The 16,341-nt window shown below is 36.9% G+C and overlaps 1 protein-coding gene across 2 annotated transcripts in view; it reads left to right on the plus strand.

Annotated features, from left to right (window-relative positions):
* CAMSAP2 (calmodulin regulated spectrin-associated protein family, member 2) overlaps positions 1 to 16,341 on the plus strand; it is a 78,806-nt gene that overhangs the window by 34,791 nt on the left and 27,674 nt on the right. The window contains exons 3-5 of one of the 2 annotated variants that reach the window (XM_010134218.1): positions 5,418 to 5,579; positions 6,261 to 6,344; positions 12,893 to 12,925. In XM_010134218.1, the coding sequence (XP_010132520.1) occupies positions 5,418 to 5,579; positions 6,261 to 6,344; positions 12,893 to 12,925 (279 nt within the window). The remainder of the gene's footprint in view (positions 1 to 5,417; positions 5,580 to 6,260; positions 6,345 to 12,892; positions 12,926 to 16,341) is intronic. The other variant, XM_010134219.1, reaches the window with a different exon arrangement.

Raw genomic sequence — 16,341 nt, forward strand, 5'->3', positions numbered from 1 at the left:
CTAAAGCTACTCAACTGCCTCAAACTGTGTTGTTCACATAATGTGCAAGAAAGCCGCGTTCGGAGACATGGGTTGGCATGGCACGGAGTGCTCTTGGCACACCCTTTTGCTGTGGCTGTCCTGTATGTTTAATCCCTTACTCACCTGCTGTTCCAGTCTGTCTTTTACTCTGCGTATCAGCAACTCTGATCTGGTTTTACCTGTCTTTTCTCCTGAAGTACGTGTCCGATAACAGTTATTCCGTGTGATCAATAATACCTTCTAGCAGTTTTAAATACAGCGACTGCCTCTGTGGGGATCGTCTCTGTCTTTATTATTATATTCTCTTTCTTGCTTTGTTTCCAGTTATCTTTGGTCTGACTTGATAGCAGTCAATCTGGTAATGGTAATACAAGGAAATGTAAGATTAAATTAAGAACTAGTATATACTGGCAGAAGATTAATGGGGATTTCAGTTTTAATTTGAAGAATGTTACTTGCAGTGAACAGTAACAGATCAATTATTTTTAGGAATACACCAAGCATCCAACATATTCATAATCTTTGCTCTTCCTTGTATACAGTATCTTCAGCTTCATCAAGCCCATGGAATTTGGTCTGTACTGTTAACCGAAGTAAGAGGATCAAAGTTACTGTTGTTCACTGTCTTGTGAGAAGTATCTGGATGCAAAATCTGTTTTCAGCAGATAGAAAGTTACATGCATAACTACTGATAGAAAGGTGATACAAATTCCCCCAGCTAGTTGCAGAAAGCTGATCTTTTCTGTTCTTTGATCAAGTGCCTGATTCCAGTGTAAGTAAAAATCTTCAGGGAATTTAGCTAAAAATATATGTGTTTATAGCACAAGTGAGAACTACAGTGTGAAGACTTTTTTTTCATATGACCAAATTCCTTCACAAAATCGTTGTCAAAAACTTGAAGCATGACCAAATTCAATAAGAACGGAAATGTATTTTCCTGTTTACAAAAGCCATATTCTGTCAAAGAGCAAATCTCCAAAGCGTAGTGAGATTAGAGGACTCTTTCTTTCAATAAAAGACTCAAGGAAAGGGTTATTTATTTGCTTATTTTATCATGAGGATAACAATATCCTGCTTTAGAATTGTGCTAGGCTGTTCTCTCTGCCCCTTTAATTCAAGCATTATATTGGGAAATGGTTTTGCCTATGACTTCCCTAAAGGGGCAGGTCAAAAGAGAACTCCTGACTGAAATATCGTTTAATGGAGTGTGAGAAATATCCTTAGTAGTAGGTAATAATATAAGAGCTGTCTATAAAAATAGTATTTGTCCATAATTATCTGTGTACAGTATCACTTGTGCTTAGTATGCTTTCTAGTGAAGCTGTTTGCAGTTCTTCAAGGTGGAACGAGCTCTGTAATAAAGATTAGGCAGAGAAAGCATTAGCAGTCACGCTCAGAGTAATTTTTCTTCTGCAGTTCAGTAAGCTCCTTACTGAACTATTTAGCCATAGAAAATAAAGCTGTGGAACCTACAAGGCAGAAACTAAGTAGTAATTACTGATATTGTAAAGATTAGTAGGTTAAAACTCCTGTGTTCCATGCAGGGCCTAGTTGGGAAAGACAAACCCATGTTTGTGTGTTAAGAAATAAAATACCTTTAAGAGTCCAACATTTGGTGGGGGTTTTGTGGTGGTGTTTTTTAATATATTTTGTAGCATGCCGTGTAAGACTTTAGTACTCTGCACTGTTGTAGTGAAGAGATCAATTTGAATTGGTTTAACCCAAATCTCTGCATAAGAGTTTTGTGGTAGAACAGTCTGTTACTTCCTGTGTTGTTCACTGTTGATCTCGATTTTTTTTTTTTTTTTTTAATATTTCTGTAATGGCTTTGTATTCTACTCTGTGTAACTTAACATGTTACTTGTCTTATTGTTTCTCTAAAAAAAAAAAAAGACTCTTTTTTTTCAAAAGCATGTGTCCTTATTCAAATATGCCTTCCTGCAGCTCTGTATGTGGGAGGTATGTGACAGCAAGAAATCCTGCCTAGGTTTTTCTATGCTGCATGTCCTGATGCTGACATCTTGGGGAGGTGGCAGCGTTTAGAGTACCATCTTGGTACCATCAGCAGCTCCTGGGGAGTTGCTTCAGGCATTGGGTTACAGCCTTGTCCAGAGGGAGAAGACATTGCGGAGTAGCTCATCCTAGATTCTGCTGCTCAGAGCAGTATTTCCCCCTCAGGAAAGGTTGCTTCCTTGTGTCATAATTCAGTCATAACTGCAGATCCAACTAGTAAAAGTGACCTTTCCCTCTTGCTTTTTAGTTGTACTTAGAATATGCTGTTCAGTGAGAGATGAACTTTATTTACTATCAGTAGAACTTTTTTAAAATTGGGACAGTAAGATACTATTTTTGTAGTACCATTTTTAATTTGGTAGTTCTTGCTGAGCATAGGGAATTAAAAGAATGCATCTTGCCTGACTCTTCCCAGAAGTGGAAGAAAACCAGTAGAACAGTATGTGGAATTAAATAGTTTCCTTTTTCTTTCTGTATCTCTTTTTTTTGTTTTTTTTTTAAAGGGGCAGGGGGAGGAGGGGGGAACCCAAACAGAAAAACAACCAAATATCCATAACTATTTTAGGTCTAAGTTATGTGCTTATTTGGTTTCTTGCAAATTTGGGGGGTGGGGAGGAAGCCATAGATGTTTTAAATATTAATATTAGTAAACTAAAGTTTGACTTCTGCGAACTGAGAAAAAGAGCAATTTTGTAGTTTGTTTCTCAAGGTAATTGATGTAAGTTAACTTCAAATTATTCTTTTCATTATTTACCAGTTTTTTTAAATCTCCTTTTGAGTGTCTTGCCTGGATTTTAAAGAAGGTAATTTGGAGTCACTTCTGAGACACTGAGATGCTTGTGTTTGATAGCTTATACAAGACAAAGAGTTGTGACATGGATCCAGTCAGTGTGGTTAAAGGTTCTTTTTGATAGTACACTTTGCTAGAAACGTTGAAAATGTGACTCAGCCAGTTGTAAATAATTTAATCTTCTTAATGTATTTATAATGTATTGAGCGTATCGGCAGTTATAGCAACACTTCAGTGGCTTGTCTGTCCATTGGCAGTCCACTTCGTAGGCATGATCAAGTTTTACAGACAAACCGATGATCCAGCATAGGAGGTAAAGGCTACTAAATTCCCTCTGGGAGAGTTGCCAGTGATTGCTTTTCTTGCAGGCTGGTCTCAGAGCACAGGCGCAGTATCCAGTGAACTAGTCATGGATCAATGGTAGGGGAAGAAGATACTAGTTCCAAACCTGGTTGGAGCTTCCTTGGTTGTCAGACCTCAACTGGAAGGGTGTGTCCACCCCGCAGGTAGGGGCTGAAAACAATCCTCTTGTGCAGGTTGCAGTCCGAGCAGTATCTCCATTTCTCAGGAGGTTCTGGAAATGGCACAAGGTGGCCACTCAGACTAGGCAACAAAGAGACAGCAAGGAAAGACCATGAGAGCAACGATGCCTGGATGTCCAGGTCTTCCCTTCTTCCTTCCAGTTTTGCACTTGCTAAATGACCCTTCTGCAGTCTGAGCTGGAAACTCCTGCAGAAGTGCATGGATTTGTACAGCTCACCCAGGCTGTCCAACCCCTCCCGAGGTTTTGGGACTTTACTAGTAGTTGGTGTGATATTCTATCTGAACTCCTTCACTGCATTTCTGAGGGACTCTGTTGTATCTGTGTATGGGACTGCCCTATTTCACACTGCAGTGTGGGTTCCTCGGGAGACTGGTCATGGGCAATACTCCATCTTTTCCTTCTTAAATACGTTGAGTGGCAAGAGTTTGGCTCCCCAGCTCTTTCCTCCGTTTGCACCTAAGCTCTTATATCAGTAGTTGTCCACTAAAGGTCTGTAAAGAAATTGATAGGGCAGATGAATATGATGAAAAGAGTTTATACTGAATTAGGCAATCGGTGGCAGGAGTGAAGAGACACTGGTTCTTAGCCTGGCTGCAGTGCTTGTGCTAGGAGCATGGAGAGATTGCATAGCAGATGGGGATCTCGGGTCACATCCTGGACCCAAAGAAAAGAAGCTCGTTCCAGAGGGGTTGGCGGTCATTTTGAATGTCTTTAGTTAGTAGATAAAGTAACTATAGTTTGCCTTTTTTTTATCAAAGCAAGCAACTTAACTGCATTCGAAAAATGGGTTGTGCTACTGCCTGCTTTGCTTTCATCAGTGATACAAACACTAAGGGCAGCACGAAGTCTGGATCTCTTTTTTTTTTTTTTTTCCCCCGCTGGGAATTCTGAAATCGGTGATGTATGTGTGTACTACCTTAACTATAATGATGAAAGACAGTACTGCTGTGTGACTCATGTTGTTCACTGTTGTTGCCATGGCTGTTATAGCTACCTTGAGATGTTTACATGAATATTTCTATAGAATTGAAATGATGCTGTTAACAACTGTTTGGGATCTTTGTTTGCATCTGGAGTTGTGTTTAAAGACAATATCGCCTTAAAAAAATACTGTCTTTTGCAATTGTCCTGGTTCATGAGAGATGTTGCTTAATACTTAGAAAGCTGTAACTTCTCATGAAACAGAAATACATCTGTTTAGCTGCAGGCACTGCCTCTACAAACCCCCATCATTTTCTTAGTCACAAGACTCTAATGTAAATCCTGGTTGTCATCCTCTTTTTTTTTTTAAATTGTCTTTTGGGGATTTTTTTTTTTTTTAATTAGTACAAACTGTGAAATATTCATTGTCTTTCAATACATAACACCACCAGGAGAAACATACCTCCTCTTTCAAGAAGCTGTATTTTATTTATTAGTATATACTTATTTTAAACCTAGTTGTGCATATATAGCTGCATCTACATGAGATAGTTTATTATAAGAAACAAGTATATTTTCTGTCATGTTGGTTTTTTACTTATGATTAGTCTAATTGTGTCTTCTTCCTTGATTATGACTTCAAAAATAGTTAAACTTCCACTTATTAATGCAGCATTTTCACAATGATAAAGTTTGTTTACCAGGCAGTCCTAGATTTTATTTCCTGTACAAATAATGTGGGTCAGGCTGGTGTTTTGCTAGAGTGAAAAATTTACAAGATCTCTTTAGCTCTGTTAAAAGTGATGTAATGCTTGAATCACTAGAATTGCGTATTCTTTCAATTTCCAGTTGGTTACTTTTGGTGTTAATTTTGTTACTGATGGTATTTTAGTTTGCAATAAGCATTTTTTTATCAATGTCTCTTTACTTTGTATTGTGTTTTCAAATCTGTTATGTGTTTTTTTTTTTTCTTCTCTTTCATTCAAAAACTGACAACAAGGCAAGAAAACTTGTAGCGTTTACAGTTTTGGTCTTTCCACGTATGTGGCTATGTTCAGAAATAATACATTAAAAAGTGTTGGTACTTGATTTGCAAATTTAATTAGGCATTGCCGCTTCTCTTTGTAGAGTGCTCACCTGGCCATGATCGATACTCTTATGATGGCATATACCGTGGAGATGGTTAGCGTGGAGAAAGTGATTGCATGCACTCAGCAATATTCGTCCTTCTTCCAAGCTACAGATCTACCTTATGACATTGAGGATGCTGTCATGTACTGGATAAACAAGGTACGAGTACTGGGAAGGCAAGCTTTGCCTGGATTCCTTTGTAGTCTATACAATTCGATTAGAGAGGAGTGGGTAGGATGAGTATGTATGTAGATACATCAAGACTGCGTGTGATACAGCCTCTTCTGTCGTCTGCTACCTATGGGTGATGATAAGCAAAGTTTGCAGAAATGTTAAATGTGTTATGTGAACCTAATAAATAGAAAGTCTAAATAAAAACACTATAATATACATTACATACATCATCTTAGTCACTGTCGTGTTGAGATGCCATGATGGCTGCTTGAGAGTCTCTTTTTGGCTCTTGAAGAGTTGTCATCATCAATTACTGTGTAATTTATCATGATGTAAACCCAAGGTATTCTGTTTCTGTTTGAACACATCTTGCTTTAAGTGACCTGCCTTCGCTGTGTGATCAAACCAAGTAACAAGTATACACTTTAATCAAATGTGATCAAGCATAATAAGGGGCTGGTTAGTTTGTAAAGTGTAAAGATAACAGCTAGTGACCCCAGACTGCAACTGGGACTGACATTTGCTGGTTATGCTTCAGGATTATAGTCTGAAATATTTGTTTCATCTTTTCAGTTAACTTGATGATAGAAATTTATAGACCTTTTGGGAACTTACAATTTCTGTGAACTGTTTTTCAGACCAATGAATAAACTACTTTGTCTCTAGGTAAATGAACATTTGAAAGACATAATGGAACAGGAACAAAAACTAAAAGAGCATCACAGTGCAGAATCTGCAGGAGGTCAAAAGGTAGGTATAGGGGTTAAAATCGAGAATAAGTATCTGTAAACAAAAACTACCTGCATATGGTATGTATAGATAAATAGACATTTGCAGATATTGAACTTTTAACTCCTTGTTGAAGAAAGCAAACTTTTCATTTTCAGTCATTTTGTTATTAATCATTTCCACAAAAATACCCATTTAAATGGATAACGTTAACAGAGCTTCACCTTTTATTACGAGTTGTCCTTTTTGACAAATCTTTGATAGAAGGGAAACATATGCTATGTTAGTGCTAAGGAATTTAGTAAGATTAATGTTAGTGCTAAGGAATTTAGTAAGATTAATGAGTACTTTCATATGAATTAAAGTTGTAGTCAGATATGATATGAAAAAGACCATCACATTTTTATTCATGATTTGTAATGTCTTTTCCTTATGAAAAGAGGGATCTGTATGTGGCATCATGGGAAGCATTGATCTGGCCGTGATCCAAAATACTGGTCGATTACAGGTTTTATTATACAGACAATCAAAACAGATTATGTTTGTTTCCCTTTCCTAACAGGATTTTTTTTTCCTTTTGTCTGTGAAGCTCAGTTAATTACGTAGGGTTATACCCATCAGAATATGGAAGGGCAATGTACAGTTCCAGAATATGTAAAATTGCTCGCTTCAGCATGAGATCATTTATCCTGTTGTGATGTAATTACTATTGGAGAACTGGTAATCAGTTTGAACACCCGTTGATGTTATTCCTGCACTTGAATGCAGAACAGGTTTCCTAGCTACTGCAAGGCCATAATCCTCGTTTTCTTCCCGGTCTGTGTTTGTGTAAGCAGCTATCTGCTTTTCAGTGCTGCTCTGAAGGAGTTGTGGGTTATCTGGCTAGGTTAGAAGTTCAGCTTCAAAAGCATGAATGTCCTGGCACTTGTGGTTTCTTTCTAAATATAAGGAATGATGAAGAGTAATTAGTATGTGACTCAGCAAAAGAAAATGGTATTTTTTACAGTAGTAGTGTGACCCTGTGCATGTATCTTGATAAGGAAAAAATAACCTGTATTTGATGATAATAGCAGCATAGAAATCTGGAGAATAACATGTCCTTGACAAGTTAATTTTTCAAATTTAGATAAAACGATGTAAATGAGGGCCAGAGCGGTAACTGACAGTCCTCTGTCCTCCAGTGATTTTTTCTTTTTCATTTTCCTGTAAATAACAGTAGGAAGTTTTGTGTGGTTTTTAGGTCACTTTGAAAGATGAGAATGATTTTTAAAATCCAAAGTGCATGAGAGTCTCAATATGGTAAACAAAGATATATCAAAGAGAATATTACTATCAGAGCCATATTTATCATGCCATAATTATCTGTATTTGTAAAAATTCAGTAGTATTTCTTTTCACTTATAGTTTGCATTTTATATTAAGAACGGCAAGATAGATATATGCAGTGTCAGCATTCTTGACTCTAACCATTGAAAGACAGTCTGTAATTCTAGTCCCACAAATGGACCCGTGAAATAAAACTTTAGCGTAAGGGTGTATGCCTTTGTGGTTTTCATGAGTTGTGAGGCTGTAACACAATCAGAGCCCAGCACACTGTTGGCCAGTGTACAAATGCACTTGCAAAGTAACAAAATCATGCTACAGATGCCACATCGTGGAAAAATGTGTAATTAAGGCCTTCTGTACACTGAGGGTTTTTTGATACTGTTGTGTCTTTTCCCTCAGCGTGGGATTTAGCTGCATAAATTACACTGTCAAGTAAGGTACTCCATGCTAGGGGGTTGTATTAGCATGGCTTTATTAGCTAAAATGTCAGCATGGGCAAAAACCTCAGGCTCCATTTGACCTCTACATGTCTTTTGTGACAGTAAGTTTATTGTGGATTATAGATTAAAAGAAAAAAACCAACCAAACAAAACCAAACAACAACAAAACCCCCCCACCAACAAACCTGCTGTTAGAAAGTTGGTTATCCTTCATATTTAATTACATGAGAAGAATGCAGATAAGATTGCTCGGATAATGAGTCAAAATGTCGTTTGTACATTAAAGTTTCAGGGATAAAATGTAATGTTCTTCTAGAAAATAAGTCCAGAATATGAAATATCAGTGAACTCTCTTTTAAAAATATTTGGGGAATTTGACTTACTGAACCTTTTATTTTGCATGCAGGAAACTACAACATATTTTCAACTCATTCAGATTGTCTCCAGGTTTTCTTTGAGAAACACTGCTCTGTTCAGCTGATGGCTGATTTACTACTCTGAAATCTCAGTCAATCTCTTTGTCACGTACCTCACAGTATTTCCTAAATTTCCACTTACTTTTGCTAAAGCTAATGGTGATTGCACACACGCAAACATCTGCGATCTGGAGACACACCAAACACCAGAACGAAAGCCTCTCGTTTGTACCTGTGGGTTGTACCAAACGGTAGCTTTCCAAAGAGGATGGCAGGGCAGATCCACCAGTGCATCAATTGCATTGCATCAAGTTGGACAGTTTCTAAGAAGAGTTTCTGTTAAATTGTGATGTTACTCCTGTCGAGGTCTCCTAGTGTTTATTCCCAGATGCCCAGGAGTTTTACCTGACTGTCTGTCTCCACATTGCATCAGTCCATGCATCCCTCTCTGTACAGCACGGACTCAGGGACGTGTCCTGTTACTTTATGGCATTGACCCTACCTCGTATCTTAGCGAAGCTTTGAAATAACCAGCTTTGGGTACTGCTCAAATATGTATATAACTTTTTATTGGAATATTAATTAGTGTGGTTTTTTCTTATTTTTTTAAATTCATGCTATGCCTAGGTTTAGTTATCAGTAATTTTTCTTAAATTTAAGAAAGGCAGGGGGGCTTGAATTCTGCCTTTTTATTATCTAAAGCAATACATGTTTTCCTGTTTTTATGGAAAAATTATACATCTGTGTATTTATTAACGGTAGCATTTTCTATGCCCATAGTACAGTTGTAGCTTAATTCTTAGTGTCTGAATTCAATTGTTTTCTTTTCTTTTTTTTATGTTTTTAAATTCTGAAATGCTGCTTCTATTTGTGTTTTAAAACTTAGCATGAAGGGGAACTGGAATGTTTCGTTGTGCCTCTTACCCGACTTCCATCATCCTTTTCAAGCTGGGGCTTTGTTTTGTAATTTAGGTTCTCTGTGTTAACACATAGTTAGTGGCTCAAAAGGTGATGATTCTATACTAAAATTCAAACTTCACTATCTCCCTTCTGCTGTCACCAAACGCCTTTGAATATTTGTTTCAAAGGTGTGGTCAGGTTTTGAACCTGGACTAAAGTTAAATTCAGAATACCTTTTCTGTTGATTTAGAGATGGCCAAACAAACATGGGAAGAATAGATCATTCCAGTCATTAGGGAAAGCTTTTCTTTGGTTTTAATTTCTGGCCTAGAAGCAGAGAAGTTGTGTGCTTAAAAGGCAAAACAAAGTTAATGAGTAGACTTTTTAATTATTTTATACTTTCCTACTGTGATAAATTCATAAATTTATCAGTTGTGGAAAAACAATGTCAGCATAATTCTTAAGGCTGCCAAATTAATGCCTTACTATCTTGTTACAAATCTGCGGTGAATTTTTTTTTGCAATAAGTAATAAATCTCTACATTTCTAAAAATTGTAAGTATCATATTGACAGATAAAAATATACCTGTTTTCTATTTTGGGGCAGATAAAAACAGTATTATCAGATTATGAGACTGCTTTTGTTTTCCTTCACTTTCTTCTGCTGCTAGCTTCCTGTAGAAGATAAGAGAGGAAGGAGTATGTATGATTTATAGTTCCAGGTAGTCCTCTGTGGATCTTGATCAGCCGGTGATTTGTGGTAACCTCGTCATTTTCTGGTAGAGTCTCTGCATCTCCTTTCAAAATTAGGATTTCAAGTTTTGTAGTGAATAGCTTTGGTTTTCAGACTTCCGTTGAATAGTGTGTAGTGAATGCACAGTTGCACTGGTTAAACCACAGACTTGTCAATGCAGTCGAAGCCTTCTCAAGAAGTTACTATTTTTCTGTCTGCTTTTGTGATTTTTGACTGAATGAGTCTTAACAGGTTTAAGCCAAATCAATGCAAATCCTGTGAGAAACAAACATAGGAGTATTCATCCAGAGACCCGACTTCTTTAAATATTTTTAAAAATTAGTTTGACCAGTGCAACTTTTTTGTGTGAAGGTAGAACACTAATGTGCCACAGTTCCACTTTCAAGATACTGTGTCATAAATCCACACTGCTAGCAAAAGCTAACATGCCGAGAAGAAAAATTTGCAGCAGGATCAGCTTCTTGATTCAATTAATGCAATTAACGCACAGCTGCATGAACACAAATGATGGTGCAAGGAAGACAGTACAAACAAGTATTTAATCAAAGGCATGACTGCCATGTTTTTGGCACTGTAGGATGAATTTACATTGAGTTAAATTTATCATGGTCCTGTTTAAAATATTTTGTTAGGGAGGATTAAACAATCATGTAAAACTGTGAGCCTTCAACCCGAGAGACTTTTTTGTTCTTTTGTTGGGTGTGTTTTATTGTTGTTTTGTTTTTTGTTTTTTTTTGGGGGGGGGGGTTGTTTGGATTGTTTTTTATTTAAAAAAAACATTGGAAGAAGTCAGTCTGGATTCTTTATTCAATTTTTTAATCTTTAGTGAGTTCCAGGGGTAAAAAGTTTATTCACTTTGATATAAAGTTCCGATTCAACAGCCATTGAATCCCCATTATGATGTCCTTTTCTTTATATCTTTTAAGTGCCTTTACAAAGTGTATATTTATAAACCCTGTATTGTGTTTGAATTTAAACTTCATTGTCTTCAGTTTTTCAGTCTCTCGAAGCATATTCATAGTAGTGTCAACTGTAATTTCAGCCAAGTGGATAAATGAAAATATATATTGGATTGCTAGTTTTGAGTTCAGTTTGTACGGGACTACAGAGAGAGGGTCAGTCTTCGGAACTGAAACAACTGTGTGCTTTTTTCCAAAGAGCAGTCCTTCAGCCTATCATTAAGTAGGTATTGATGGACCTTTTGAGTCCGAGTCTGAAATACACTTCATGTTGATAAATCAAAGAAAGATGTTCCTATCAGCATCAATAGACAGTCCAGGTCTGATCTCAGTCCGTTTTCCTAAAACCTTGCTTTATATATGGTTTAGAATTCCTGACTGCAGTTGCAAATTAAGCTAACTTGTTTTCAAATTGATGCAGTTTTCCTATGCTGCTTATATTTCAGTGAGGTGAAGAGAAACTGATCGCTGTGGGGAAGTGCTTTAGTTTGGTGTGACCGAAGGCCACACGTGAACATGCATCTCACAGCTGATTTCTTCTAAGTGGCTTTGGGATTCTCCACCGTAAGGGTCCAGTTAAATGGAGGAGAAGAATGTTGAGAATGGTCACTTTGCTAATGTACACCCCTTTGTGCACAACAGCTTTTTTTGCATAAGAGCTTTGTTTCATTACTACAGTTATTTTAAGGGTTTTATAGAAGTTCAGTACTTAACAAGTGCGTAATAATAAGCGTCCATAGCAGTTTTTTCCATAATGGTTGTTTTGAAACTACTTTTTCAACATTTCCAGAAAATATTTCTCTTCTTTTAAAAAAGAAGAAAATTTCCTGCCCTTCAGTAATTGGTTTTGATTTTTTTTTTTGATTTCTACAATTAAATCAATGGAGTGGTGAGGTTTTCTGTTTACTGCTACATGATGTGTTTTTCTTAATAGTGACAGCTTTATGCCAGGCTAGTGTATAGAGCTACAGAAAAATTCACGGACTTCAGTGTACTTAGGATTAAGCTTTTAGGTTAAAGTCTGTATTTGTAAACTTTTTCTTTATAATTTGGCGGTGTATTTTTTGATCGTGTATGAGTTAACAGTGTACGTAATCAGTTCTGATCATTTCTCTGCCGGAAGCCAGAACTCCATCTACATTTCAGGTCATTGCACATCATGCAGCTGACACTAATGTGAATTGTCATTGCAAAAATATAACTGCCTGCATCTCTTGTTCTGAAAACTGTCATATAACTGTTTAAAAACATTGTTATATGTTATAAACATAACTGTTTGGCTTGAAATAACTAATGCAAACTTCACTGCAGTTGGTTGTACTGTACTACAGTGTGTTTACACCCGTTTTCATTGCTTTAGCTTCCCTGCTTCCCCATATGTGCTGCTGGAGTTCAGTTTGATACTTGTGATATCATGACTTCAAGTCTCAAATGAATTCTTCAGTCAGATTGCATATGTAGGGTACAATTAGATGTGTGAAAGCATTGAATAAAACCACATTGATCTGACAATCTTGTTTGTTCATGGGGGAAAATTATAATGTTGGTCTACAAAGACTGCAGACGTATCTCTCCAGTGTTATTTCTGCTAATTAGCTCAGTACACAGCAGTTACAGTGCACTAATGCTTACCATAAAATTACAATTCACTGTTACGCAAAACTGAGAATGTAAGAAAATTGCTTTGTAAAACTAATTTATGAAATCTGATAAATTGTTCCTTTTTTTCTTTGCTTTTTGCTTTTATTCTTTTTTCCTACTGCTTCCACTGAAGTCTCCTACCAAATGGTTTTGGAAACTGGTTCCTGTAAGTTTGCCCAACTGCTTCACTTTGATCAAATAGCTTATTCTGGGAATGGCTTTGTCCATGTCATGCTGGTCTAATCATTCATTTCATTTATCTATACGTGATAATTTTATAAGAGATTGCTCTGCAAAGGTGTGCATAGTACAGAAGCTTATCGTGTGAGGTAATCTGTACCAAACAGATGTAAGGTATGATGCTGGGTAAGGAATTCCTTCCCAAACAGTCAGTTTCTCTATGGGTTTGTGTAAGGCAGTGCTACCTGTTATTAACTAATATCAAATGATTAGGTTAATTGCAAAATACTTTTTCATAAGCTTTCAGTGAACATTTGCTGTTGGATACTGACTCTCCTTTAAAAAGAGATTAGCAGAAATAGTTTTCAATTGTTGATGCTACATGGAATCTGAAGTTTTCTCATTTATTTTAACAGTACACAATCATTACACCGTTTGTCTAGAACTCCCTAACATCTCAGCTGACGTAAGATTGCTGTTACTCTCTCCCCACACAAAGTAAGCCAAAGCAGTCTACTTTTAATGAGACTGGAATTTCACTAAAATCAATAAAAAGTAACTTTCAGGTCTGCAGTAATAATAAAGTTGGGGTTTTCTGTCCTGAGTCACCTTGGGATTTTTAGTGCTTTCTCTATCATATAGTAATTCACCCCTGAAATGCATTCAGGTCGTGTATTCTACAAGTTTGGCTGGAGACAAAACGGTCCGCTGTTTAGATATATGCAGAATTGCATACGTCTGGTCTGAATTCCAGAGAACTAATGCTGACCTATCTTTGATCTGAGGATTACCACATCACTGATCTAGCAGTACCTCAGATACTTGTTGTCATAACAAGAAAAAGATTGTTTATACATTCCAAAGAGAATTAAAAATAACAAGGCAGTTGCATGTAGGCAACAACAGAGATTACGTTGTGTCTGGAAAACCAGTTTAAAAGTGCTGTCTTCAGCAGAGCGATCAGTATTCGAATTCATAACAGTTTATATTCTATGGGCAATTCCTCTGTGATGGTGTCTATTACAGTTATGACACACACAAGTACACTGCTCTTCACAGTACAGTCCTTTAACGGTGTTTGGTAATTAAGATAGTGTAATAACCAGCAGGGAGTAGTGAGGGGGGGAAAAAAAAGACTGTTTTGCGATCAGAAGTTGAAGCACATTTTATTTTATCTCATTTCTACAAAATAAGGTGGCTACTTCAAATCAGTTTCAGAATATGGTTTTGTTCTATTTTTCCCTAAAGTGCTAATTTATTAATGATTCTCTTCCATTGCATAAAAATTATATTCAAATAGAAAATGTTCAATCTATTGAAAAACTAAGTCCAGTTTGCCTGCCAGTTGTCCATAAACAACTGGAACTAGTGGTATTTATGTTACTTTGAGCTTGTTAGTTTAGAGGTAGAGTTGAAACCTGATTGCTGCTGATAGTAGTAAGGCAGTGGCTCTAACAGTTCAACCAGGCTTCTGAGCTCTTCCCGTTACATACATCAAGTGTTTCACAGCGAAACAGATAATCCTGAATATACAGACAGCTGAAAACTTACTCTGAGAAGTAAATTAGTAACATGTTATCTGCTGTGGTAAATGCATAAGAGCTTTCATTATTAATGGTTACATCAGAATACACATGAGCACTAATGGCAGAGTAGCTGGTGTGCTCTTTGTTCATCTTTAGCTGACCTGGTTTTTATGCAAGTGAGTCAGCTGTTCCTAGGCTTGTTTAAGTGGCATAAGCTCAAAGATGATAAACCAGGCTGGTGGAGGATCTCAAAAAAGACACCTGTATTAGCATTTGTGTTTAAATTAGCACTAAAGCTTTATAATAAATGTAGACATTAATCTTTGACATTATTGCATCCATATTTAGTAGTAAGCATTGCAACTGATGGGAAGTTTCTTCAAATATAAGGTTTTTAAAAACACAGTGCAGTTACCAGTGTCTTTTATTGTTCAGTATAATTTCTTTTATCTTTTCAACCAATTGAAATACCCTAATGAACCCAGCATATCAGGTTAGATATGTTTATTTTATTGAAGTAACATGCCTGGCATGCTCTGTACGAGGAATTCAGTCCTCTTTCTGATATGGCACAGTTCCCAGCATCTGCAGACACTGTTCATACAGCCAGTGAAGACATCACTAAAGTGACAGACCTTTTCACACAGTATACAGTGCAAGACCGCTGTATTAACCGTTTAAAATCTTTTTGAACACTCCATTAAAAAGATGCTATTTAAAAGAATATATCAACTACACAGGACTTGTTGGACCATGATGTTAGAGTCCATTTGTACAGGATACATTTATCATTATTTTATAACTAAAAAATTGTAAGATTTCATAAACTTAATTTCAGTCATTTTGAGAAGAGGACGTACATGGACATATTAACATGGTAATTGAAACGTAAAGATTTTCATCATGTGGGGTCATTGGATTGGATAGAGTGAAAAAGAACAGACTTTCACTGCAAGCATAATTGGCCTATTTCATTAGAATAGTAAGGAGAATTAGTAACATGGGGAAAAGAATGTTAATATGCATGGAACACTAACATGATTTTGTTGGTGTTACTGAATATATCCCATAGCATGCAAAAATAACATTTTAATTTTCATATGGCTTACTTGACACACAAATACCAGTATAGTTCAAGTATAAATAAAGACTAACTCTCGGGGTTTTTAAATATTAATTGGTTAAAGTGTAAGTTACCTGGGCCAAATATAAGCCCTTTATTTTTCTAGAACTGATGTGTCCGCTGTTGCCAGATTAGGCTCATACTTCTTGGGCCAGTTAGAGGACACTGACATGCACTAAAGTTAATCCCATGGGATCCTTGGCAGAAATCTAGTGGAGTAAGCGTAGCCTTCAGGGTTAGTCTGTGGTTCCACAGACTTTTTTGCCAGCAAAGCTAGATTAAACAATTCCCACCCCACCCATAAAACCTCCAGCCCTGCCTACTCATTCACTGCAGAAACAGAGATGAGAAGTTGTTGTAGCTGGATCAGTGGTCTTACCATGCAGCCCCATCAGCAATTGCTCCAGCACAGCCAAAACTCGGAGAGCAGGAGCTAGGAACTGTCAGCTGCAGCTTTGCTGGGAAGAGCAACATCCACACAGACTTCTCATTGTCCCTGCAGGGAGACTTTCAGTTTAGTATGTATAGGTGAATGAAAATAGCGGAAAATTAACTCAGAAAAGCTCTTGGCATCGTAAGTAGTTCTGTGGTATGAATAGAAAAGTAATAGTTCAGTACTGTTTTAAAAAGAAGCTGTAGTAAGATCTGTATCACTTTCCTCTACCTGCATTTGTTTCCAGTGAAAAGGAACTAAGAATGATGACAACCCCACCCCCCCAAAAAACCCCAAAACAAACAAACACACCCCCCACA

Source organism: Buceros rhinoceros, unplaced genomic scaffold, assembly GCF_000710305.1.
Source record: "Buceros rhinoceros silvestris isolate BGI_N320 unplaced genomic scaffold, ASM71030v1 scaffold17094, whole genome shotgun sequence".
In the NCBI taxonomy this organism is placed as follows: domain Eukaryota; kingdom Metazoa; phylum Chordata; class Aves; order Bucerotiformes; family Bucerotidae; genus Buceros; species Buceros rhinoceros.